Genomic DNA, 25,209 nt, shown 5'->3' with positions numbered 1-25,209 from the left:
GATAGTTTATCTACTAATTAGGTTTGTTTGGGTGTTTTTTAGATTATTATTTAACTAAGATGCTTAATCTCAGCTGCCCTCAAATCTCTACACAATTTGGGACTATATGGAGATTCTACGTACAACAGTGACTATCAGTATTGTACTGTGTTTGGAGTCAGTCCCTCTGAAGAGCTGTTTGTGTAAGCTGTCTCCATTAAATACTTTTTTGGATCCTTTGACTTCTTGTTTCCAAAATATAGAACATCCAGTATCTTTCCTCTGAGCAGTCATGGAGGAATACCTCATGTGGAGAAAAGATGAGTTGGGATGAGGCTTTCTTCCCTCAAGTCAAGATGTCATTAGGCATTGTGGAGCTTTAAATGCTTATTTCTCTTACTGCCACTGTCTTGTACTCTGGTCTTTGGCATATCAGTGAAATATGTGGGGAAGGGGGCAGGAATTAATTGTAAAATGTGTTTATTCTTACTTACCTATTTACCAGGATTGAATATGAGTGTTGTTAATTGTTTGCCATTTGTACTATGTTTGATCTCTCTATACATACAAATCTTGTTTTGTGAGCGGAAAGCAGTGTGTTAACTTAGTGGAATAGGCTTTGCTTAAGTCATATTTTTAAATAAAGGTTTGTTACACCTTTAGCTTTACGATTGTGTATAACAAATTCCATTTTATTAATAGAAAAATCGTTATTTTGTCCTTAGTTTGTTGAACTGTGATTTTGTACTAGAAACAACCTAATATTTGCTTTTAAAGTGTTGTGTACAAGTAGAGGAGGCAATAGACTCAGATTTCACTCTGTTGCCTAGAGAGCTGAAAATTAAAATGCCCTTAGGGAATGATAAAGCTTTATTACTTCTTCCAAATTACGGAGTTAGTTTAGAAACTTCACTTTTTGATTCTGAACAGCTCAGTATGCAGATTTCATTAATGTGAGTTTGGAAAAATTGATGCTAAATGACACCAGTTTAATGAAGCATTAAAAAAATACCTTTAAGATATGGGATGCTGCAAGGAAGATGCTAAGAACATTCCATTTAAATTTCAGTCATAAATTGTGATACAAAAATTGCAGAGACTTTTGATTAACTAGGTTCTAACACAGTTCAGATACAGCATTAAAAAATAGTAGATTTTTTTATTTCATTTGGATCCTGACACCCAGAGGACTCTAATAAACACCATACGTGACATAGAAGAAATATTTGGGAGCAGTTAATGCCTGAACATAAAAGTGACCACGTGGAAATCACTGTAGAATGTGGTTTGAGCAAGGGCAGTAGGTGTTAGTTTTGTTGGTTTTTGCTGTTTTTCTTTTTACCTCCAAAGGCTCTCTGTGTGTATTCATATATTGCTAGAAAAAAAATCAAGGAGCAAATAGGGATATTTTGACCCAGCCCTGTATCCTGCTTAGGTGGACCTTTATATGTAATTTTCATAATGCTTAGATGTTTTCTTGTTTAAACTGAGTGTGAAGACAAGGCCAGAAAAAAGCACCTCAGTTTGACAAATAACCGTGCTGTAAGGCCTTCATATACTGAGGCCATATTTATGGACTCTGATGTGTTTCTTGTTTTCAGGTGAGCGTCCTTACCAGTGTCCTTACTGTGACAAAGCTTTCAGCAAGAATGATGGATTGAAGATGCATATTCGCACCCACACAAGGGTAAGTGTAGCTTAGTTTTTATGGTTACTTGAGGATTGTCTATGAATCATGTGGCTAAAAGTAAATAATTACTGGGTTTTGTAGAGATTAGGCGTACCAACCAAGATGTTTTATACTTACAAGTGTATAAGAGGCAAAGATTTAAGTAATTAACTGTTTGATTATAATTACAACTCCCTGACTTTCTATTTTTTCTCTTTGATTTCTTGCGTGTTGAAATAATAGCAGTACAAACTTACTCCTTTAACCTGTGGGTTTTATAGATCTAATATAATGTTTGTGATTGTTTACTGAGTGAACAACTCTAAAGTTCTTGAAACTTCAATATCCAATGTTTTGATTCTTGCCATCTCTTTGAAAACTGGTTTGCTGTGAGCTTTTTAGAGCCTGTACTTTTCTAATGGATGACAAATATTAAGCTGCAAATTTACTGTATTTAAACTTTATTTAACTGAAGGCAAAAAAAAGGCAAATTGCAGATGACTCCAGGATTGTTTTTGAACCTTTAGTCTCAGTTAGCACAGAGGTTCCCTGTTTCAGGGAAAAGCCTTGTAATGTATATATACTTACTAGAAGATAAAAGTGAGATCTTGGCCCCACTCAGCCAGCATAGAGATGGATAGCTGTCTTCAGTCAGCCAGATGTAAATTCCCTTAGTAAGGGGAGATGTCCAGGTGAAGTTAAGCTGGTCTAGCATTCCATATGCTACCTGCCTCTGGCCTCCCCATCCAGCATAAGAAAACAAACAAAATGTTGAAAGAAACCTGTAGCTTTTATTAGTAATCCCTTGGGAGCTGTTACTGCTTAAAGGAGTCAAGGCAGTCTTGAGGCCAAACAGTGAAAGTTTATCTGTTAGGGAATAGGAAGGATGATAGTTAATTTACTAGTCTCCATATTCAAATCTGTGCACAGAATAGTTTTCTAAATAAGTGAAGATATGATCAAAACTGTTTGCTTCATTTTCTACCATTCTACATAGGACTTGAGGGTATTAACTGGAGGTGCTAGATAAAGTTTTAGCCCAAACTTTAGCTTAGAAGTAATCAGTAGTTTGCGCAGTGCTTTCTTGTGGTTCATTGTGAGCAGGCTAGTCCCATATTATATGTTGTTTCTTCTTCTTTGCAGCTATTAACTTTAAAAAGTGCTATGATTTCATTACAAGGCTCTGAGTGGGAGGAGTAGTAAACAAGACCTGCTCTGAAATGGTGCAAGTTTATTTCTGTCCTGATTTGTTACAGTGTTGGAATAAAATCAACAAATCCTATTATTTACCAGAGCAGTTGTGTGGTTGGCAGGAATACGAAGATTTATTTAATGTTTGTAGTAGATTGATGCTTGTCAGGAATGTAGGGGTTGACATGCAGGATTTCATTACGAGACATTACAAATTCAGAATTCATCCTTTTGTGTTTGGTGTTGCTTATGCATCATTTTTAACTTGGTAAGAGTGCTGAGAAAAAAAGAAAAATCTACAAAGCTATCGTACAGGATCAGGAAACAAAACCAGCCCTTTCAGTAGAGAAACAGCTACTGAGTAGGTAGGTTCTATAATACTTTTTGTAAGACTGCCAGCCTTGAAGTTTCTTTGAATACAAAGGTGCTAGCTAAAGGTGAAATCTCTGCACTGTGAGGATGTTGGCTATCCCTTTTCTTACTTTTTCCTACGTATAAATTTATTTTTAAATTTATTCTTGCATGCAAAATAATTATTCAAAGAAAATTAACAAGATACATAAACCAAGAAGGCACTTTTGCGTCAGCTGAGCCTAGCAATGTGGAAATAACATCATCATAGCACTCTTCCTCGTGGGCTATTCTTCTGTAATTATCTTGGAAAAAGAGTCTGGTCTTTTAGTCACACAAATTGTGAAGTAGCATAAAAGTAATAATATGACATTCAACAAGGAAAATGTCATTGTAGTGGTTAAATCTAGATGTATTTCACCAGTGGGTTTAAATGCCAAACCTGACCCTGTGGATCGGGGAGGGCTGCTGGAAAAATCATTATAGAAAGTTGATTAAGGTCTGGCAGCTGCTAAACCAAGTACAGCCTGGGTGGCCACAGGTTTCAGCTCACTCTGGAGTAAACAGAGAAGGTAAGCCAAAACCCCTACTGACAATGTAAGGATTAAAAATACCAACCAGCTAATATTAAAATGTTTCCTGAGCACTGATTTGTTTTTGTAAAACTAGATATGTTTGGGGTTTGCTTGATTTTTTTTTCTCCTTAAGAAGAAGTACCAGTATAAGAAAACTATACATAACTGAGGAACTCATTGAAGTTTTTGATGAATCAATTTACAGGCCATATCAGCTTTGAGGAAGTACACGCATACTTCTGACCTTCACAGAGCAGTAAACTTCAGCTCTTTCCTAAGGCTTTATTCAGTGCCTGACATAATACTATACACTTAGAGCTTAAACATGTAGAGAAATTATTGTATGTTACTGCAATATAACTGTTAATGTTTGGAAATATGATCATTGGTAGGTGCCCCGAGTTATTGTCACACAAATTGATGTTTTTATTACTTCTGAAAATGGTACTTTAGTTACAGTTTATTTCAGTTAAATACATGGTGGTGATGGAAAACAGAGTACAAGCCATTTGCAAATGGTTTTTCATCACATGGTTTGAATATTTCATATTTTTTATTTAAAGGTATAACAGATACGTGTAATTTTTATAGCTTGTTTAAAAACCTGATTTCTGGTGGTTGAAAGGCTGCTGGCTGTAATGCTCAAATTTTGTGTTGCCAAGATAATATTTTAAACATAGAGGAATTAGAGAAATTGTAGGGATAGGACAAGGGGTAACAGGTTAAAACTTAAAACAGGGGAAGTTCAGGTTGGATATAAGGAAGAAGTTATTTACTGTGAGGGTGGTGAGGCACTGGCATAGATTGCCCAAGGGAGTGGCAAACACTCCATCCCTGTCAGTTTTCAAGGCCAGGTTGGACAGAGCCTTGGGGACGTGATCTAGTGTGAGGCACCTGTGCCCATGGCAGGGGGGTTTGAACTGGATGATCTTAAGGTCCTTTCCAACTCTAACTCTTCTATGATTCTATGGTCTGCTGTCATGGAAATGACTTCAATATAAGGATACCCTTAGAAGCTAAGGACCTAAGGCCTGATGCAGTATATGAAAGAATTAATGTCCTGATTTTGGCTGGGATAGAAGTTGTTTTCCTCCTAGTAGCTTTTTTATATTTTCTTCCCTTTTTATTTCCCTTATCATTATTATCAATATCAGTATTAGTTTTGTATTATACTTTGTATTATACTTCAGTTCTTATCCCATGGGGTTTACAGTTCTTTTGATTCTCCTCCCATTCTGCCTGGGGCAGGGGGAAGTGGTGAATGAGCTAGCGGCTGTGTGGTGCTAAGCTATCAGATGGGTTTAAAACATGACAGCCAACCTTGAGTTAATTCTGAGTTTTATTTATGAATTTCATGGGAATAGTTATAAGTCACAATAGGTATGGAAGGTAGGCAGTCTCCTATAGAGATTCTTGTCTTAAAGTCAGTGTTTCAGCTTGCTGCTGGAACAGTACAAAAACAAAACTGTCCTTATCCGGATCCTGAGTTAAACAGGCTTTCCAAAGCACTCATTTGGAACTTTAAACAACACCCTCTCTTCTTTTTTTAACTCAGAAGAATATTAAAATAAAATATTGGAAAGAAGATGCGAGAACAGTATTGACATTGTGATGTAATATCCCTTGTTGTTTCCCAGGAGATATTTGGGCTTCAGAAAGTTTTAACGAAGGTCATGTGTTCTAGAAACATCATACTATGCTATGCCCTTCCCCCCTCCCAAATTATACTGATTACTAAACATAGTCCTCTATGCACATGACAGTGTGTAATGAACTAAGATGAGGTGTTGATTGAATTTTGGATTTTTTTCAATATTTCCCTATTGGTGAGGCATGAGTGAGTTCCAAAACATCTGTCTGAGGATGATGACTTTGCCAGTGCTCTGGTTTCCTTGCCTGTGGAATCTGTGTTTGTGTACAGAATACAGAAAGTTTTAATCCCACTGCAGCTATATTGTAACACTTTTTTTATGTAATGTTGACTGATGATCATTTTTTACTCATAGACTGAAAATGTTTAGGTTTTTTTTTTATATAGATACTGTTCTTTTTCCAAGAGCAGATCAGCATCTGTTGAATATTCATCATGGCTGATTTAAATAAAACCTCCATCACTAAATCTCAGGAAGAGTAGTTATTTGAGTGGTGTAAAACAATCTTTAAAGACTGTAGGTAGTAAGTACGTGCTGTGAAAAATAGTAAGTTAATGGGTTTATAAGGTCCAACTAATTGCATATGCTACAACTTTTAAACAAATAATCCTTTTTTGTTTTTCTTCTGGCAGCATTTCAGTTAAGATGTGTGGTTTTATTTTCATTACAAGTTTTATTGCAAGAATTTCAGATAGTATTTTTTCAAAACTCCCAAAACTGAATTGAGAACTTTTCAAACAAAACCAGTCATTTCTAATAAAAGTGACTTTTTATGTACATTTGCCAAATCCTGTCTGAATTCTTTCAGCAGGAATGTTTCTGTGCCTGCTCTAGTTATTGGAAATACTTTTTAAAAGGCTTTTACTTCTCAAGTGAGGAAAAATACTTGTAAAGTGATTGTTTATTGAGTTTTAATCATTGTAAGATTCAAGTTGCTACTACTTGTGTAGAGTTGTAAATTCTCATCAGCCTTTGTCTTCCTGTGTCAACATTATTTTAGTAATTTAATGCAAACTTAGTAGGCAAGTCTTTAATGCAAGTTTAAGTAGGCCTCTGTGGGTGAGCCACTTGCTGTAACTTCCAAACCCCTCCCAGTTACTAAGGGAGCATCTTGTTAGTTCTTGCATATTTTTCACACTGAAGTACGAAACTGGACTCTTAACTCACACCATCTGTGATCTGAAGTGCCTTAGCCTCCCTTCTCATCGGGGGATGTGTTGCTAGTGGTGATGACCTAGCAGAAAGTATCACTGATGTTATTTTTCTGACGTTAATCAGATTAGTCATTTTTTTAGGGCTGAAATGGAGGAAAGAAGGAGGCTGTTAACCCAGGAAGCTGGGAAATAATAACAAAAAAAAAACAATATAAAAAGGAGGAAGAGTAAAACTAAAAGCAAGGGGCTTCTTCCTAAATCTGTTGTTCCCACCCAGAACCGCTTTGCAAGGGGTAATGAGAAACACACTCGCACCATGAACAACCTACTGATGCACTGGTAAAGAAGATCACTACTGGTGCTGCCAGGAAAGACTGGTGGGACATAGGAGTAGGGGACTCTACTTCGAAAGTCACAGAGGCACCCATCTGTCAGCCTGACCTAGTTTCAAGGGAGGTGTGTTACCTACCAGGGGCATGTATCAGGGATGTTGTGGAGAGGCTGCCTGTTCTAGTAAGTCCCACGGACTATTACCTGCTTCTAGTGATACATGTGGATGCTAGGGATATAGATAATAGTAGCCTGAGGAGTATAAAGAAGGACTACAGAGCTCTGGGAGAGGTGGTCAGGGGTTCTGGAGCTCAGATAGTATTTTCGACAATTCTCCAGGACACAGAAGAGGACCTTCCAAAGGCAAGGAGGATTGGACAGGTTAATAAATGGTTAGAATAGTGGTGCCATAATCAGGGGTTTGGGTATCTAGAACATGGGACTCAATTTAGTAGGCCAGATCTACTGGAGGCTGGTGGAGCTGATTGGATGACGAAGGGGAAGAACAGTTTTGGTAGGAGGCTTGCCAGACTGGTCAAGGATGCTTTAAACTAGATGTGTTGAGGAGGGGCGCATCATTCCATCTGAACACACCCAGTCAGTTGCCAGCACCTATAATAAATGCTCAGAGCAATGTAGAGATATTCCAGCCTCTCCAGCCAATGAGCCGGCTTCATTTGGAGCCCTGCTCAGATGCCTCTATATAAACAGCCATACCATGAGGAACAAACAAGAGGAATTAGAGATGTGTGTATGTCTACAGGGGTATGATATAATAGGCATCACAGAAACATGGTGGGACAAGGGGTAATGGGTTAAAACTTAAACAGGGGAAGTTTAGATTGGATATAAGGAAGAAATTCTTTACTGTGAGGTTGGTGAGTGTCGTGGTTTAAACCAAATCCTCACAGTACTCTCACTCACTCCCCCCCTTGCTCCCCCAACTCCCGGAGAGTTAGGAAGGAGAATCCAAAGAATGTAGCCCCCATGGGTTGAGATAAGAACGGTTTAATTGCTAAGGCATAACACAAATCACTACTGCCATTACTACTACAAATAATAATGATAAAGCCAATAACAAGCGAAAAGAATACAACACCCCACCAGCCACCGACCCATAACTCACTCCACCCTGCCCGGCCGAGCACCGCGTCCTCCCTCCTCCATTTCCCTCCAGAGCTCCACCCTTCCAGCTCTCTCCCCATTGCATCCTGGGCATGACGTGCTATGGTATGGAATACCTCATTGGCTAGCCTGGGTCAGGTGTCCTGTCTCTCCTTCCTCCCGGCCTCCTCTCCTCCCCGGCAGAGCACGTGCTCAGAAAAGGCCCTGAACAAAAACACCCTCAAAACATGCTCACTATCAAGCAACTGTTCCCAGCCCAGAAGTCAAAACACAGCACTGCACCAGCTACCAGGAAGGAGAAAAATGACTGCTACGGCTGAACCCATGACAGTGAGGCACCAGAACAGGCTGCCCAAAGAAGTGGTGAGTGCTCCATCCCTGGCAGTGTTCAAGGCCAGGTTGGACAGAGCCTTGGGTGACATGGTCTAGTGTGAGGTGTCCCTGCCCACTGCACGGGGGTTGGAACTGGATGATCTTAAGATTCTTTCCAGCCCTAACTATTCTATGATTCTATGGTTCTAAATGTAATTAAACATCAGCTATATAAGCCACCCTTGTTTCAGTAGGCGCTTTACTGTCTTTCTTACTGCATTATACCTTAATTTCCAGCCCTTCAATTAAGATGAAATCTTGTTCTTTTTAAAAGAATTGAGTGATATATTGCATGTCACCACTTCATTGATAGTGATGCTACCCATCACTCTTAAATGTAGAAGAAACCTGTGCATTAACAGTGGAATTTGCTGAGGCTCAGAGGTTTTACCACAGCCGCTATCTAACAGGTTTTCTTCTAAAGAATTATTCACTTGGTCTGGCCCTCAGCATTTTCTGACGCTGTCTGTGCAGGGTTTCTAGACCAAGCAGAAAGATCCATCCAGTTCTGCAGGACTTGTTACTCATTTGTCACTGTTCTGTTTAATTTTTGATAGAACTTTGCTGTTAGTGACTACAAGTTAGGTTGAAGGTTGCATATGGGGTGTGCATCGTGAGCCCTGTTTTAGGCTGCTTTTGATTGGACTCTTTTCCAGGCTCCTGAGGCCATGCTTTTCAGGCTGTTGGAGCCTTGAACCTTCTTTCAGTTCACATTCAGGTGGAGTTTTGGAGAGGATGATACCTGCCTATTGCGACTGGTTAGAGAGCTCCTGAGTGTGGTTTGAGGGACACAACAACATTAATAATTAGTAATAATTGAAACCAATTTTTACTGATATTAGGAAAAGGTTTAAAAGACACAAAGCAAAGGGTTTATATGAAATACACGTGAACGCAGCATCATTGCCTCAGTGCCTAAGGTGCCCTTTATATAATGCTTCCTGAAGTGTGTATTTGTCACTGTCATCCTGGACTGTAAGTGGGGAGCATCCCTGTCTTTTCTGCATTTTCAGTTGGCAAAGCTATAGGATTTCCAGGACTCTATTGGAGTAGTTAGCTCTTGGTAGCAGCAAGCCTGACTAGTGCATTTTAGTGTTGTTTGGTTTGTCATGCTTGTTCGTTCTGGGCCACATTTTTCCATTCTTGCTGATATTTTTTGAAAGGATTTTTTTTCTAATCCTGTGCTCAAGCTATAATGCAAATACATGTAGCAGCAAATGATATTCATTAAGAGTAATACAAATATTTTCAAATTCCCAGCATAAGGTTTGAAAGCAGATATTATTGTACCTGCATCCTCATGTGCATGGCATTGTAAGACTTTCTCTTTGGGAGCAAAGAAAAGCTCTTTGTTTTAGAATAATGAAAGAAATTAAAAACAAGAAGAAAGAAAATTAAGTAAGCTAAAGGATGAGCTGTGTATTTTAAAATATTTTGCTGTCAAAAATACAGGCTGGTATTTTTATTGAGCTCTGTGTTTCCTGTTGTGAGAATAAATCTCACCCAAGAAAAGTTCCATACCTACTGTTTTCCGAGTTTAGGTTGAGACCTTTTCAGGTTTATTCAGGTTTTACCAGGAATCTTCATGTATGTACTGGGCCTGACTATTTTTTTTCCCCAAATATATCATGTTTGTCTCCAGCTTTGTCTTGTTACACAGATCTCTGTCTGCAGAGGAAAAAAAAATTAGATATCTTTTCTGTCCTGTATCATCACCTTATGCCTGGCAGTTTTCACACTTCTGTCACAAGTGTAAATGTTTACAAGTAATATACGATTCAATGTACTTTTTCTTGTTTTTCTGAATTTCTTTGAATGTTCTGTTTTCAGCATATAGAAAATGCAGATACAGCAAGTTTATGGTCATGTGAAAGTTAACATGATCAGTATGTCTTACCCCAAGATGCTAGCGGTTCTAATTAGATGTGTGCTTAGATGTATGAACATAATCTAAAAGTACAAACATGCAATATGTGAAATTCTCAAGTATATCAGAATTAAACCTGCTGAATTGAGTAGGATAAAAAAATGAGCTTAAGAGAGATTAGATCCTAGACAGCTGTGTGATTTTAAGTGTATGTACTCTTATGTCAGTTAAAACCTAAGTGTTAAAAAGGTTTATTGATTAACATTTGTGCAGTCAACAAATTGACTTTCTGAGTAGTTTAAGTCTGCAGTCACTGTAGGAAATCAATAATTAATCTAACAACAAAAAGTAAAGAATAAGTTCTCTTGAGTGTAGGTTCAGCCCAGTTTCAACTTGCTCCTGCCACCTTGGAAAGAGTTACTACAACTGTTATTAACTCGCAGTTATTTGAATCTTGAGCTATGATTTATTGGATTATAGTAGCAGCTAATGTTTGTTTTGCTCTTGCCATTGAGCTCACATAATAGTTCTAAATTCAGTTTTAAAAGTTTATTTGGGGATACTACTACTAAAGTAATTCATGTTTTATCTGTGTAATGAATTTTACCAGGTATGCAGAAAAAAACACATGCAGTAGTGCTAAGCTAATATACCTAATGCATTTATATTTTCTTAGGTGAGATATGGTCAACTACAGCAACAGTTAGCAGTTCAGATATTCTGGATTTAAGTGTTTCCATCTGCTGTGATTGCAGGATACTCTGTATGCCTTCTATCAGTCTGTTAAAGATGCTGTCAAATGGCCTTGAGAATATGTTGTGTTCTGATGTCTTTCTAATGCAAAGCACAATATGCATAGAATCCAAGGTAGTCATATATGATTCAGCCATCCACAGACAGATGAAGTGTGTATTGCAGGCACTGTTTTATTTGTCATAGTTGTTAAAATGTTGAATTCCTCTCAGTTTTAACACAGTGAAGTGAAAATCGTCAGAAATGGGAGCTTCCAAGTTAGTGTACCAACCTTATGGCGAAGCACCTTCCAGAATACCAAGTCCCATTTGGGTTCTCCTTGGCTTTTCTTATTTTTAGAAGCAAGAATGTTAAAAATCACTACTACATATTTCCTATTTATATCAGATACACTTTAAAATGTAATATTAAATCACTGCAGTATCAGCTACATCCTGTCTTCCTCACTCTCCCTGCTCCCTTTCTCATTTATGTCATCAGTAAAAGAAAACATGTAATCCTTTGGCTTTGCTGCCACAATAGTCACAGCCTTGCAGATGCTTTTTGAACAGAAGGTAGATTTATACTACTAGCAGTTGCTAACTCCTTTGATGTCCTACTTAAATGGTCTTCCCAATGACCTAATTGTTAACAATTAGCAGGTTCTTCCCTTTGCTTGATTTTTTTAATTTGTCCAGCTTTCTTCTAATCTTATCCCTGGTCCCTATTGTCCTTCTGTGGTGGCATTAACTTTCTTTCAGACTTACTGCTGTGGGTTTTATCTGTTTGGGGTTTATTTTCTGTTTGCATTTAGAGCAGTGGTGCTTATGCCAAGCCAACATCATCTTTCCCATTTACAAATATTGCCTTCTCCAAGTATTGTGCAACAGAAATGTGTTATGAGGGGAAGAAGTGGGAGAGGGGAAAATAAAAGCACAGAATGTTTTGTTTTGGAGAAGTTAGTCTCTGCAAAACTGACAAGTAAGTCTTTTTCTCTGGAGAGAGAGGTAAGGCCAGGTTTTGCTCTGGACAACACTACTGATTTTACTGAAATGGACACAGATGTGAATGAAGGGCAGCTTAGCTTAGGGGAGAGGCAGCTAATGTGAATTAGAATTGTCTGCTGAAGCCACTGGAATATACAGATGTAAGGAATATAAAATTAGATCAAAGACAGCTTTGGATGTGTTTCTGGCACGACATGTGAATTTGAATACAAATGCCAAGGAGATGGTTAAATATACCCTTTTTGGCCTTAGGGAATAATAAAAATAGTCCAACATAACTCTGGGGAAGATATTACAGCCCAGGTTTGTGATTTCAGCTTTCCAAAGTTTAGAATGGCTGTTCTTCCAAAATGGAATCCTGAAGTCCATTTCACTCTGAAATCAATAACATAATCATAATCAATCATAATAATATCTGAAGAACAAGATGGTAAAAAGGAGAAAGTACATCTGGTACAGTTTGCAATAATTAATGTTTTCATAGGTGTTGAAGATGTACACATCATGTAGTTAACTTTGCGTTTTCTGTGGAGCAACGTACACAGAGAAAGGCTGTTTTCAGAGAGCTCACAGAAAATGCAGTTTGTTAACCACAATGCAAAATCAATTAAGGGGGGTGTTGCAGAAACCCACTTTACATATGTGCATATCATTATTGCATATTCATATGTTTCCTTAAAAATTACAAACCTGCTCCATGATGTCTTTAGTCAGTCTAGCAGAATTCCCTGAGGTACAAATTTTTTGGTCTAGGTGATGATTTTTTAAGATCAGCTTTATCCTTTAGGTAATTTGTTATGTTTTATTCCATACTGAAGAATCATGGAAATTACAAAAAGATAATGATGAAAAAACCACAAAGATGATAAAGATGTGTAGGGAGAATCTTGCACAGAAAAGCTCATTAGCAGCTTCCCTTTAGGCCAATTTGATTATATGCAGCTGAGCACTGTATACTCAGCCTCTGTCCGTATAAAGATTTGTCTTGCATCTTGCTGAAATGTACTTAATTTGTCTCATGATTTACTCATGTCTGAAATTGAAACTGCTGGAGAAATGTTTTTTCCTGTGTACACTACTTAGGACGTGGTTTCAGTGAGCTTGAGGACTCCTGCTACTACAAGATGAGAAGTTTATATCTGTGACACTGCCTTTTCTAGGAAAACTCATGGGAGGGTACTCCATAATGAAAAACCCACTGTTCACCTGCACTGCGATTTCTGGATCTGCAAAAACCTACCCTACTAAAGAGATAGCCTGGGACATACCCAGAACAACAGTGGTTTGTAGTCCACTGTATTACGTGTGTGGTTTATGCTGAGTAGCTGGCAGGATTCAGCAAGATATGGAGACCCGATTTTCCCCTACAAGCTGAAAACAATAATTAATAACCAGAGAATTTTTTCACTTCGTAGCTTCAACACCTAAGTTGAGTTGTTCTTCCTCACTTATCCTTGGATCCCACGTTATCTCCCAAAGGACCATTAAGATTGCTGCCTCTTATTTGTTAATTCATAGACTTGGCATTTTTGTTGCTTATTGATTTTCAGTCTTGGTTTCAGTTGAATTTAGTAAAATTTTACTAAACAGTTCCATCATTGCCTAAAATACCCATAATAATAACTTTTACATTGATTTATTTAAATGTTGTTTTCGATACAGTTCTTTTATCACTTTAGTGGAATAAAGGAGGAATTATGCCTTATGTAATTTTCTATATTAAGGAAGAACTTTACAGAAGAAAAGCTTTATAGAAGTGATTTTTCGATCATATATCTATTTGAGGCTAGTGAGCTTGCAACTTTTATAACATCATATATTACAGTAGCTGCTAACCAGTAGTGCTAATAAAAATACAGATGGCTTGGTTGCCATCTGCTCTTCTTTTGAGCGTCTGCAATGAATATGTGATCAACCATCTGTCACTACTTTTCAAATTAGTTTTTTCTCTACTACATGGTTTCCTTGTATCCCTTCTTCCTCTTCACCTCTTTCCCTGTTTGGAAACATGGTAACAAACCTGAGGTTTTTATAGTTATCTTACTTGTCTTTATGCTTTAAGCTTTTGTGGATGATAAAGGAAAGTACCTTGGGATTTTATGTGTCTGTACCTTTCACATTACAAAAACCAGATTCCCAAAATGGCTGGTTTTGAAAGACTGGAACAGATAATTAATTCATAAGTGGGTGTTAAAGTGGAAACTGTCAGGCCACAGCTTTCCCAGCTTTACCTTAATCATTTGAAAGTAGTTTTCTGTTGTTTTCACTGACTATAATCCCTTAGAGAGAACATAAAACTTGCACCATCCAGGATGGAATTTCATTCCTTTAATGACTTAGGCTCTGCATTTACTCACTTTCACTCACTTTCACTCACTGTTGTCATTTCATACAGGAAAAGCCGTACCAGTGTTCAGAGTGTAACAAGGCTTTCAGTCAGAAGCGTGGCCTAGATGAGCACATGAGAACCCACACCGGAGAGAAGCCATTTCAGTGTGATGTGAGTCTGTCCCTTTGTCTTGACTACAACGCAACACCAGGACTTACTTGCAGTGAGGCTATAGCCTTGCACCTATTAGCTGTGGCATAAAGTTACACTTCGTAGAGTCTTTGATTGCCTGACTAATGAAAGACCATTCAGGAAATTTTATGTACCTTCTCCACTTGCCAGAAGCTTTGTACACCCTGTTATTTTATGGATTTGGATCCCTTAAGAGTTATTTTCACCATTAATGCAATTTGGATGTTGCAAGTTACAAATTCATGCTGGTTACCTTCCTGTACATGTAGTATGACAGATTAATATTTGGAGATTAGTTTATACAGGAAAAGGTATTTAATTCATTACATGTAATCTGAATGCTTCTGATGTTGGATGACACAAATACGAGTTCAGATTTTTTGGTTTCTATTTACTAAAATCTGATCTGGTACTTTCAACATCTGTTCTTTTTTCAATTGTTCATTGAAGAAAGCATGGATGTTGAATATGCTTACTGAAATGCAGCATATTACGTTACAGTTCATAGATCACTGTTAAGTCCCTTTCATTCAGCATATCCCATTGTGTATACAAAGTATCTCACAACTTTTTGGAAGGTAGGTGGGGAGGCTGAGTGTGCAGAGACTTTTGGAAAAAAAATGTTGAGAACTAGCAAAAGCCAGAAGGTAAGTTGTTGCTCAAGGATTTGGAGGGTATCAGGTTAGGATATAGAACTCGTGCTTTGTTTTGTGATACTAGCTCTTAATGAACTAGTCGCAAGTGAACCACCAGCTTTCAGTTATATCTTAGGTCACTCAGTCTGAAGAGCTGTAAATTTGTTCACAAATTGTAATATTAGATGCAAAATTAGAGTTAACTACTTGGCATGAAAGTAACAAGGGTCTGTTAATAGTTCTGTCTTTTAATAAATGATCTGGTGACATTTCATTAAGAATGTATGAAAAATTTTGTCTGCAGTATTTTGCTGATGTCTACAAGTCAGGAGATTTGTGTATTCTTTTGGGATAATCTCAGTCTGGCTCTTGGTTGGACCTTGAGGATTTTTCTAATTCCAAATCATTGTCAATAACTTTTTCAGACTTCTGTACTGTTTATTAGCTGTTGGCTAGTTTGCAGTGTAAATGCAGTTTTTCTCACACTGTGGATCTGAAATTCACTGGTCTTGGATTCACAGTATGCTTTTTCAGACCAGTTTGGTCTGATGGTTCTATTTCATTCTTTTTTCTTTCTTTAATCAAAAATAGGAGCTATATGAAGTCATACTTTCCTCCTTCAACTGTTCCTTCACTTTTCCTCATTATTAGATAGAACTGTATTTTCCTAACCATAGTATGTCTAGAAACAGCTGTAATCTATATCTGGTCCTAGTCCTTCTCTGAGAATTTTATATATATGCCTTCATTTACTAGAGATTATTTTAATACTTAAAATTACTACCATGTTTCACAAAAAATTACGCTTTAGTGTTAGTCTTTTGCTAGCTGCATATTGCAGAGATTGCTGATTTTTGAGAGTTCTGACATAAACAGCAGATGCTTCTACAATTCATTCATCCTTTTTCAGTTGTCCAGGTTCCTATCATGGTGTGCTGCTTACTGCACTCTTGGAGAGTGTTGAAAGTTTTGTTTTCAATAGTTACTCCTTATTTCATGTGTATTCCAATTACACAGGTGCTGGGGATATAGGAAATGTTATGCAGAACAGACCATTCCTCCAGAGCTCTCACATTGCATGTTACCAGATGTTTCAGCAGAAATTACAGGAAAACCAGTAGTGGGCAGTTATAGAAAAATACACCTGTGGGAGACATTTATTGTTGGCTCCCCGATGCTTTTTACACTCAGATATTCTCACCTACAATTTTTTGTCCTGCTACAGATAGCTATCTGTAAGTGTGCTAATTATTTTTGTTATAATGACTTCAGCGGTAATTTATGGCACATCTTCTCCAAATTCTTAACTGGATTTTGGGGAAAAGAGTGTATGTCAGGTTAATGTAATGGAATTTCAATACCTGTCTTTTAGTTCTTTCATTAACAGAATCAGTTAATAGCTATTCCATTCATCGTTCTTTGTACATGTGCCGTGTTCGTTCTTAGTCAATTCCTGTGAAGTTTTTTCTCTTTCCAGCGCTTTCCATGATGCTTTCCCATGTTCATCATAATTTTGTTACTATTTTCTGGATTTTTTTCTGTTCCCATTGGATGTTTAAGGGAGTAGCAACATTACTGGCAAAGCCTTACTCATTAAAATAATTGGCAAAGTCTAAGACAATGCCCAAATCTACTAAGAATCCTTTAAAGGTGAAAAACAGGCTGTGTTTTCATTTATTAGCATATCCGTAACTGTAATAATACATGAAGCCATACTGAAAGACAGAAGTTGTAAGAGAGTTTTTTGCTTTTGTTTCCTACCTGGCATTAGAAGCAGTCGTAGAAGCTATTCAGCTCTCTAAGTATATATTGACATTTAACAAATTACATATTGATAACATATTAAAAAACATTTTCTGTCAGAATTTTCTTTGTTTCTTAGTAACTTTGCATTTACAAACAGGAATTGCTTTCAGTGCCAAAGAACTGAAAAAGGAAATGTTTGGCTATTGAAAAAAAAAACTGTTTGATGAAGGTGCTACAGTTTATTTATGTGTTTTTTTCTGCCATCAAAGGCATTTTCAGAGCTCAAGGACTCAAAGCTCACATATCCACTGATGATGGTAGTAATTGAATATTCCTATTTTAAGGTGAAAACTAATATTTCTCACAAAGGAAAGTGAGAATAACTGAAGTATGGAAATAGAATTTTTTTATTCTTTTTTCCCCTAATAAATTAGATTTCTGTCCTCTGAAGACCAGCCTGTTTTTTACTGGAAGGCCAACTGAACTTCAGTTGCCTCAGAGACCACAGATTATTCTCTGGTGACAGAAAGGTCAGGGTACTGCCTGTCCTGGTTTCTTTCCAGTACAGTGTTTCCCTCCACTCTGCCTCTAGTTGATCCTACACTTACTTTCAAATATCAGTGTCTTCAATCCTCCCTACTTGATCAAAACTTTGATAATTTTGAAGAGATTGATTAGATTTCAGGTGCACATTAGCAGGCATGGTTGTAAATCTCTAAAACATCTGTCTTACTTATAAACTTGAAATCTGAAGCAGACACTTAAAAAAAACCAGAAACTGAAACTTCTGTGCATAAGCACAGCACAAGATGTATTATATCATATGATCCTGTGCTTTCTATGTTCTTTTTGAAGAAGTTAGGTAGTAGAACACGCTAGAGCCCTGAAGGAACATCAGGACACATTATACTAGTTACATGAGCATTATAAATGAAAAAAAATGTAGTTTATGACTCTGTTAGAAGCTGTTTACTTTACAAATTAAGAGAAATGTGTGTAAGATACAGAGATCACATACGTACCTTGTATGTGTGTATATCCTTGATTGGCTTCCTGGCTTCCAAAAACCATGTTTACAAGTATATGATACTTCTAACACATTGAGTCTTGTGAGCAAGCATGTTGTTACAATTAGATAAACATCATGAGTTCACTTTTTGTGCTGTGTGGAAGAGGAACAGAAAATGGTATTTGGCAAAAGCAGTAGTAAGACCTCACCAGTGGATGCTGTAGGTGATATTCATTGTCATGTAACAAAAGGGTGACTGTTGCTTGGGTCTGAAAGACGTTGGAGAGTTACATTTGCTATATAAAAGTACTTGATCATGTGATAAACTCAAAACTAAATAGTTTTTTGCAATCTCACATTCAGTGTTCTTGTTTGGGGAAAAATTATTTTGGGTACAAACTTTGCCTCTGGCTACTGCCCTTTTTATGGTTATTGTATGTTTTTGCCTTAATTGGCATAAAATACATATACTGTAGGTCAACATTATCTACTTAGTCAGCACTGTTTGTCCTGGTTTAAAAAGGAATTAGTAATAATTCAGCATTTTCATTACTAGATTGGTACCAATATGAATTTAAAACTTTATTTTCATAAGGGGGGATTGTGCTGAGTTTCTTCTCTGTGGAAGACATTTTGCCTGGAATGCACCTGGAATTTGAGGATTGAAAGCCTATGGTTGTTCATTCTTATTTAATTATGTGATTATTTCCAATTTCATTTGCCAAATCAGGAATTGGGAGCATGCTTCCTTTCTCCTCCCCATTCCCCAGGAAATACATGCCTACTGTATGTACCTGGGTGGAAGGTGAATGTGACAAAACTGCGCGCTTTCCATTGATTTAGTGTCTTCACTACAGATTCTTAACTGTTCATTCTAACTCTCTTGGCTGAACTTGTTCTTAACCTTTCATTTTGACTTCACCACAAGAATTTTTTTAGAAGTGATGTTTTTTAGCATGGCAGAGTCCTCTATAATAATTATTAACCTTTCTTGCAGTCTTCAGAGCTTTTTTTTTTTTTCTCACTCCTTCCTCCTTATAGCTGAGCAAGTTGAACTGATTTTTTAGGAACATGCAGATGTCGTTCTGGAAGTCACAAAGGAAATACTTAATATGAGGTTGAATTACTGCATCCCAGATAGAATAATAAGTTAAAAAAAAAACCAAAAAAACAAAACTGAGCCAAGCCCACAAACAATACAATATAACTGGGACACCCCAGTGTGTTGATATTTTTAAGACTAGACCTTTTTCCTTTACCAGCCCCATGCCTGTGGTACCACTGTTACTGTATGACATTGAAATATACCAGAGTAAGGTGCTTTCTGAAGCAGTTATTTTTCCAAAGACCAGCTCATTTATTAAGTATCGCAGTTACATGTGGCTGTGGCCTCAATGATAGAACATAAAGGGTTCTTTACATGCTTAAAATTTTAAGGCTTCTTTTTTCTTTGTCTTATCTTCACTGCTTTAGGTTTGTGATCTGTCCTTCAGCCTGAAGAAGATGCTGATCCGACACAAGCTGACTCACAACCCCAATCGACCTATGGCAGAATGCCAGCTTTGCCACAAGAAATTTACTAGAAATGACTATCTCAAAGTGCACATGGAAAATGTCCATGGTGAAACGGACAGCTAATTGTGGCATATGTGAGGGGAAAGGATCTCATGCTCTGAAATGCTCCATTTGCATGCGTACAAACTGCAGACTTATCACCTGACTTGTAAGCATAAGTCAAGAGAAACCATGGTTATGTGTTCGCAAATTATTTTTCCTACTTTTTTTTTAATATACTAGTAGGATAATAAACAAAGAAAGACATTTACCGAAAGTAAAACATAGCTTGAAAATAAAAAGAAGATAAAAGAACTTTGGGAAAATTTTATCCTCATAAAAATGAAACTAAAAAAAAAAGCTGTAAGCAAACTTTACCTTCTCAGTTACAGGCTTACAAACCTAGGTATTAGTACTGTTACCTGGAAATAGTGGACAGTTGGAACTGAACCCTTGGCTGTCTGCAACTGTATTTCTGTATCTAAGTTTCAAGAGTCCATTAAAATTCTTTAATTTGAAACCATGCAGAATTTGTCATTCTGATTGACTGCTGATTCCATCCAGGCGTATTTTATCCAGATCTTACTTCTTCACTTTGTTGTAACATGATTGTGTCTTGCTTTATTTCCAGCTTTCTCATTACTACATGAAGCTCGTTAACTTGAGTTGGTTCTTGAGATGCCAAATGTACAGGTACAGAAACAATGGAAATCTATCACATTAAGTATTTTTGCATGAGCATTAAGGATTTATTTTTGGTTACATGAGACAAGACTGAAGTGAAAACTTTGAGCAATTTATTTTAAGTACTGTATTCATATTCCTCATTGTGACTGGTAAGGGAACTGGAAAGACATCTGAATAGAGTGGCTTGAGCAGTTACAGTTACCTAGTTAACATGTATTTGATTTCTTGGTGAACAGCTGTTTCCCAGTCTTCCTTCCTGCTGAATCAGATGCCTCGAATTTTTACATCCCATTTAACTACTTTTCTTTTAATTCTGTTAGTGAACACTGGGGAAAATACTACTTTACAACAAAGTAACAGTCAAATTCTTCATGTTATCAGATTGAGCTGTTTGCTGCAGTAAAACTCTTGAAGAGTTCCCACAGGCCCTCTTGTACTACAGCTAGATTACCAAGAAATTTTTATCTACAAGGAGAGTAAAACTGTAATTTCTGATTGCATGTGAAATTCCTGAGTTATGAGCAGTTAATATTAAGATTCTGTCATAAGTAAACTGTTCATATACGTTCTGGACCTGTCAAGGTTTTGTAAAATGAGCTTGAACTGGGATATCTTACTTCAAGTTTTCATGAGAAAAGAATTCAACTTCCTTATCAACTGCAGTAGGGAGAATTATGCTGAAGTGAACACCGTAATTCTTTTTCTCATGGTAGACTCTACTCAAATCTGTTTATCACATGGTTGTTTTTCTACTCAAGAGCAAAAAAAAAAAATAGCAGTAGCAGTATTGCTGGCAGTGGAAATCACTAGCAACAGAAAATGTTAGTATATTTAGTGATTGCCAGTTCCTTCCTTCTCTACTGATAGTTTGGATTCTGTTCTTCTGCAGAGACATCTCTACTTTACATGTTCAATTTTGAGACCCAGCACTGCATCCCAATAGTAATCTTTGCCAAAGTCATTGCTTTTCTCCAGAAATAAGCAGAAGACACTTTTTGTTTTTCTTACAAGCTGAAGAAGGCATGCCACTTAACAGGGGTAATTATATTTATAGGGTCTATATCAGAAGGTCTTATTTTTCGCTATGTTTTCTTATGAGACTTTTTGTCTTCAACCTCTTTTCTTTTCTTTTGTAAGCCTATAATGTTCCATGACAACAACCTAACAAGTTTATAGGTTTCTTCACATTTACAAGGAAGTTGTACACTCAGCTTTCCAGGTTCCCTTCCTTAATGAAGCCATGTGACTTCCTGCTAGCAAATAGAGTTGATCAGGGACAAACAGCTTTCAGCAACAGAAAACTTCGAAGTGGTATCTTCCTGTTTATTTCAAAGCTCCTTGGTTCAGTTTATGTAGGACTAGTTAGGCTTGAATGAGCCACTTGCAAGGTTTCTGCAGGCAAAGGGATAAGCTTCAGCTGTATCCGCAGATTTGAAATTGGAATCCAGTGTCTCCTAAGTTGATCTGAGTTGAAAAAAAAAAGTATAGTAAAGCAACAGACATAGGTCTGGACAATAATGTAATTGTACTTTTGTAGGCCACAGCAGTTACACGTGTGTAAATCCATATGAGGAGGATCCTGGAGAAGACTGTATATAGAGAACCCACCTTCATATAATTTTGTTCTGAAATGTGTTGGTTCGGCATGGATGAAGTGCCTTAGTTGTTACACTGTCATGTGACAGCAAAGTTTATCACTACCTGTATGTGTTATGTAATCTTGTATTATGTTGTAGCTGCTATGGTGTTACATAATAACATTTATGTTCTTGTTAAGTTTAATTAAATATAAAACTTATTTTTCTATAATTTCAGTAGTTATTGGCAGTATTAGTTTTGAAGGGAAACTGCATGGTTGATGTTTCATGATTTATAATTATTCAGTAACACTTGAATATTTTACTGCGTTCAGTTTGCATGTGGATATGCATATACTTTTCTAAATTGCTTAGGATTCGTGCAGATTTCGAAGAAGAAGTGTAATTAGGAGTCTTTCACTTCTTTGTGACAACCACCTATGTGTAAAAGCATACTAAGTTGTCTTCATGCCCTTTTTGTTTCCTGAGAGGTATGTAAAACTTGGAGTCTTTGCCAGATCATTTGTTCATATAAATAAAATATATTGTATGTGTGCAAGACAAATATAGTAGAAATAGGTATTATAAAGCTGAGTAAAGCATACTTCCTCTCCTTATTAGGAGAGCTTTTGTTACAGAGTTTGTCAGACTAGTGTATTTCTAACTCCAGAGAACTGTAACTTATTGCTACAGTTGTTATAAAAACCAAATTAATATAATTTAAGTGTTCAGGTAGCAAAATCAATCCGTACCAATGCATGTGTTTTAGTTGTAGTATTCTTAATTACCTGCAAGGAGAAATAGTTCAGTGACTTTTTTTACATGTCTGGGGTGGGACAGCATTGCAAAGGTGATTTTTTGTTTGTTTGTCTGCCATTTTGACCTCAGTAAAAGCCAAGAGTTTGGTGTTAGAAAAACCGAGATCATATTTTTTTATATTTTTCTTCCTTTATATTTCTTTATATTTTTCATTCTTTCATTTGGTCAGTGAAGGCACAGAAAAAAAAAACCCTGCAAACAAAAAAGTGAAGGTTTTTTTTCTGAGCATTTTGAGAGATTATGCTGTTAAAAAACAAAGAAAAAATCCTTGGGGGGGAGATGGAGGGGTGGGGGTAATTGAACCCAGGGTTTAGAGACCTTTGTTGCAAAATTGTGTTACATGTTTAGGACTAATAACTGTCTTTGAGGAAAAATAGCTAGTTGTTGAAAGTGAGTACATGAAGAGGAGAATGTACTTTCCTTTATTTACTTAGTTCTTGATAAATTACAATATACCTATTAAGATTAATCATGCTGTGTATAATCAATGGCAGTAGTTAACTAACTGAAGCATTGATCTTGATAATGGCTTCAATAGAACAAGGAATAGACAGGATCGACGTGCGAGTGAAACACCTTCATGGGAAACACAGGAAGTAGGTGCAGGAGGTTGAAGGCCAGCTGCAGGTGATGCAGGCCAGCTTCAGGAGCTTTCCATTCGGGTTAAAGTGGCTGCAGACCTGCATGAGCTTCTGCAGGTTCAGCTCAGCAGCTACAGGTGTTTCCATGGAAAGAAATGCCTAATTCTTTACATGAGGTGCTTGAACTTATTGCAGCTGGAGTTAATATGATTTAGATTCACATGAATTCATGTTGCTGAACTCTATAATTCATTTTATATGTAATGCAATATATTTCTATTTGGTTATAGATTTTTTGTTTGTGTTTTTTTAAACAAAAATGAACAAACTAAACCAACAACAAACACAAAAACAAGAAAAAAAAACCAAACCAACAAACTTTCTTCTTTAAGTGGGAATTTCTATTGACAGTCTCCCAGTTGGTATAACATTTGGAAAAGAGAGAGTATTCCCTTCACGTGATTTTGAGCAATGAGAATTTGAAACCCATTGGTTTAAAGGTAATGTTAATATTTTAGTGTGTGTGTTTGTGTGTATGTGTGTGTTTGTTTTGCTTTACTGTCTACCATGCTAAATGGACAAAATTGATCATTAATGAAAATACTGAGTTTTACATGGTAAATTGTGCCATGCAGAATAACATGAAAAGCTAGAGATAATCCTGAAATAACATGCAATCACTACAACTTTAGAGGGCTGTGGTTATTTTTTACCCCTTCCACATTGTAGGATTTTCTGCAGATCATAACATTCAATTTGTTCTATTTTTTCAGCACAGTTGACCCCTCTTGGAGAGAGCTCCATCTCTGATGTTAAGAACAACAGAAGTCTTGCTAATTCCTTTTGCTTTCTACTCTTATCAGATATCTGGTCAAAAGCTGATACATATCATTAATTTGATAAATATCCTTTGCACTTGCTAATGTTATAGTTCTGTTTTGTCTGTATGATTGTGAGGGATTTGATGCATCTTTTTGTTTCCACCAGCAAGTCCTAATTAGAAATCAACAAAGAAGGAAATAGTGTAAGTTAACATTGTGCTGGGCATTTTATGTTGTTATATTTGAATGTACAGACATAGTGAGAGCAATTTGTATATTCTGTGAGTCAGTTTATGATGTTGATTATGCTTTTGATCTGTGCTTCAAATTACAACATTTCATTCTCTGCATTTGTATTTATATGTACCAATACCATTATTCTTCAAAGACCTCTGACTATGGTTTATTTTAATTTTTCAGTTTAAAAGTCATAGCATAATAGTAACTCTAAAGCATCACTCTTGGAAGTGGAGGAGCTCAGTGTGCTGTTGTCAGTTTATGATCAGGCAATAATAAAATGTTTTAAGTTCAGTTACATACGTGTTGCACACAACTATAGGGATTCCCTTCACACTGAGATTTGAAATCTGCCCATTAAGTTTTTTAGGCCCAGAATATGATAGCACTTCCAACTGTAAAGCTGTAATCTTGGACATGTTTGAATTCTGACAGCTTAGTTTTGTGTCACATCAAGAAGATAGAGTAATTTAGGATGTGCAGTAATGGCTGAAAAGTTGTTACTGATAAACAGTTTCCTTGACCTGAGAAATGTTTTGTTGAGTAGTTCAACCTGGGACTGCCAGTTTTGATTTTATTTAATAGTCATTATCTATTTTTTTTGTCTGTTTTTTCTTCCATTCCCTTGTAACCTGATGCTGAATATGTAACACCCCGTGAACAAGGGCAGAGTATACTGGCAAATTTGGTGTTTGCAAACTTTTACTGGTCTGCTGTGTTACTTTCACCGAGACCTATTTGGTATGTTCAAGTAGCATGCCTCTGAGTTTACTAACCTCAGCTATCTCTCATGTTGCAACAGGAGTGCGAACAGAGGCTGTACATGACATAAGCTGTCATCACCTTCCAGTGACGAAACCTGGGAGAAACTCTCACCTGTGTCACAAGCAGAAGAGAGACTTGATCTGTTTGTTTCTGTGGACTCCAGCTGAGGTAGGCAATAAAATATTCTTGAATCTCCATCACTGGGTATGTCCTGGGCCTGATCACCTCAGAAAAACTGAGATAGTAGGATGGA

The 25,209-nt window shown here is 36.9% G+C and overlaps 1 protein-coding gene across 4 annotated transcripts in view; it reads left to right on the top strand.

Annotated features, from left to right (window-relative positions):
• The window catches only part of PRDM5 (PR/SET domain 5), an 83,586-nt gene extending 63,597 nt beyond the window's left edge, over positions 1–19,989 (top strand). For all 4 annotated transcript variants that reach the window (XM_031044739.2, XM_005144127.4, XM_031044740.2 and 1 more), the window contains 3 exons: positions 1,581–1,666; positions 14,400–14,504; positions 19,389–19,989. In XM_031044739.2, coding sequence (XP_030900599.1) covers positions 1,581–1,666; positions 14,400–14,504; positions 19,389–19,553 — 356 coding nt within the window. In that variant the 3' untranslated portion in view covers positions 19,554–19,989. The remainder of the gene's footprint in view (positions 1–1,580; positions 1,667–14,399; positions 14,505–19,388) is intronic.
• Positions 19,990–25,209: the final 5,220 nt, after the last annotated feature.

This window comes from Melopsittacus undulatus, chromosome 5, assembly GCF_012275295.1.
Source record: "Melopsittacus undulatus isolate bMelUnd1 chromosome 5, bMelUnd1.mat.Z, whole genome shotgun sequence".
NCBI classification, from domain to species: domain Eukaryota; kingdom Metazoa; phylum Chordata; class Aves; order Psittaciformes; family Psittaculidae; genus Melopsittacus; species Melopsittacus undulatus.
This window is presented reverse-complemented; position numbering and strand designations above follow the sequence as displayed.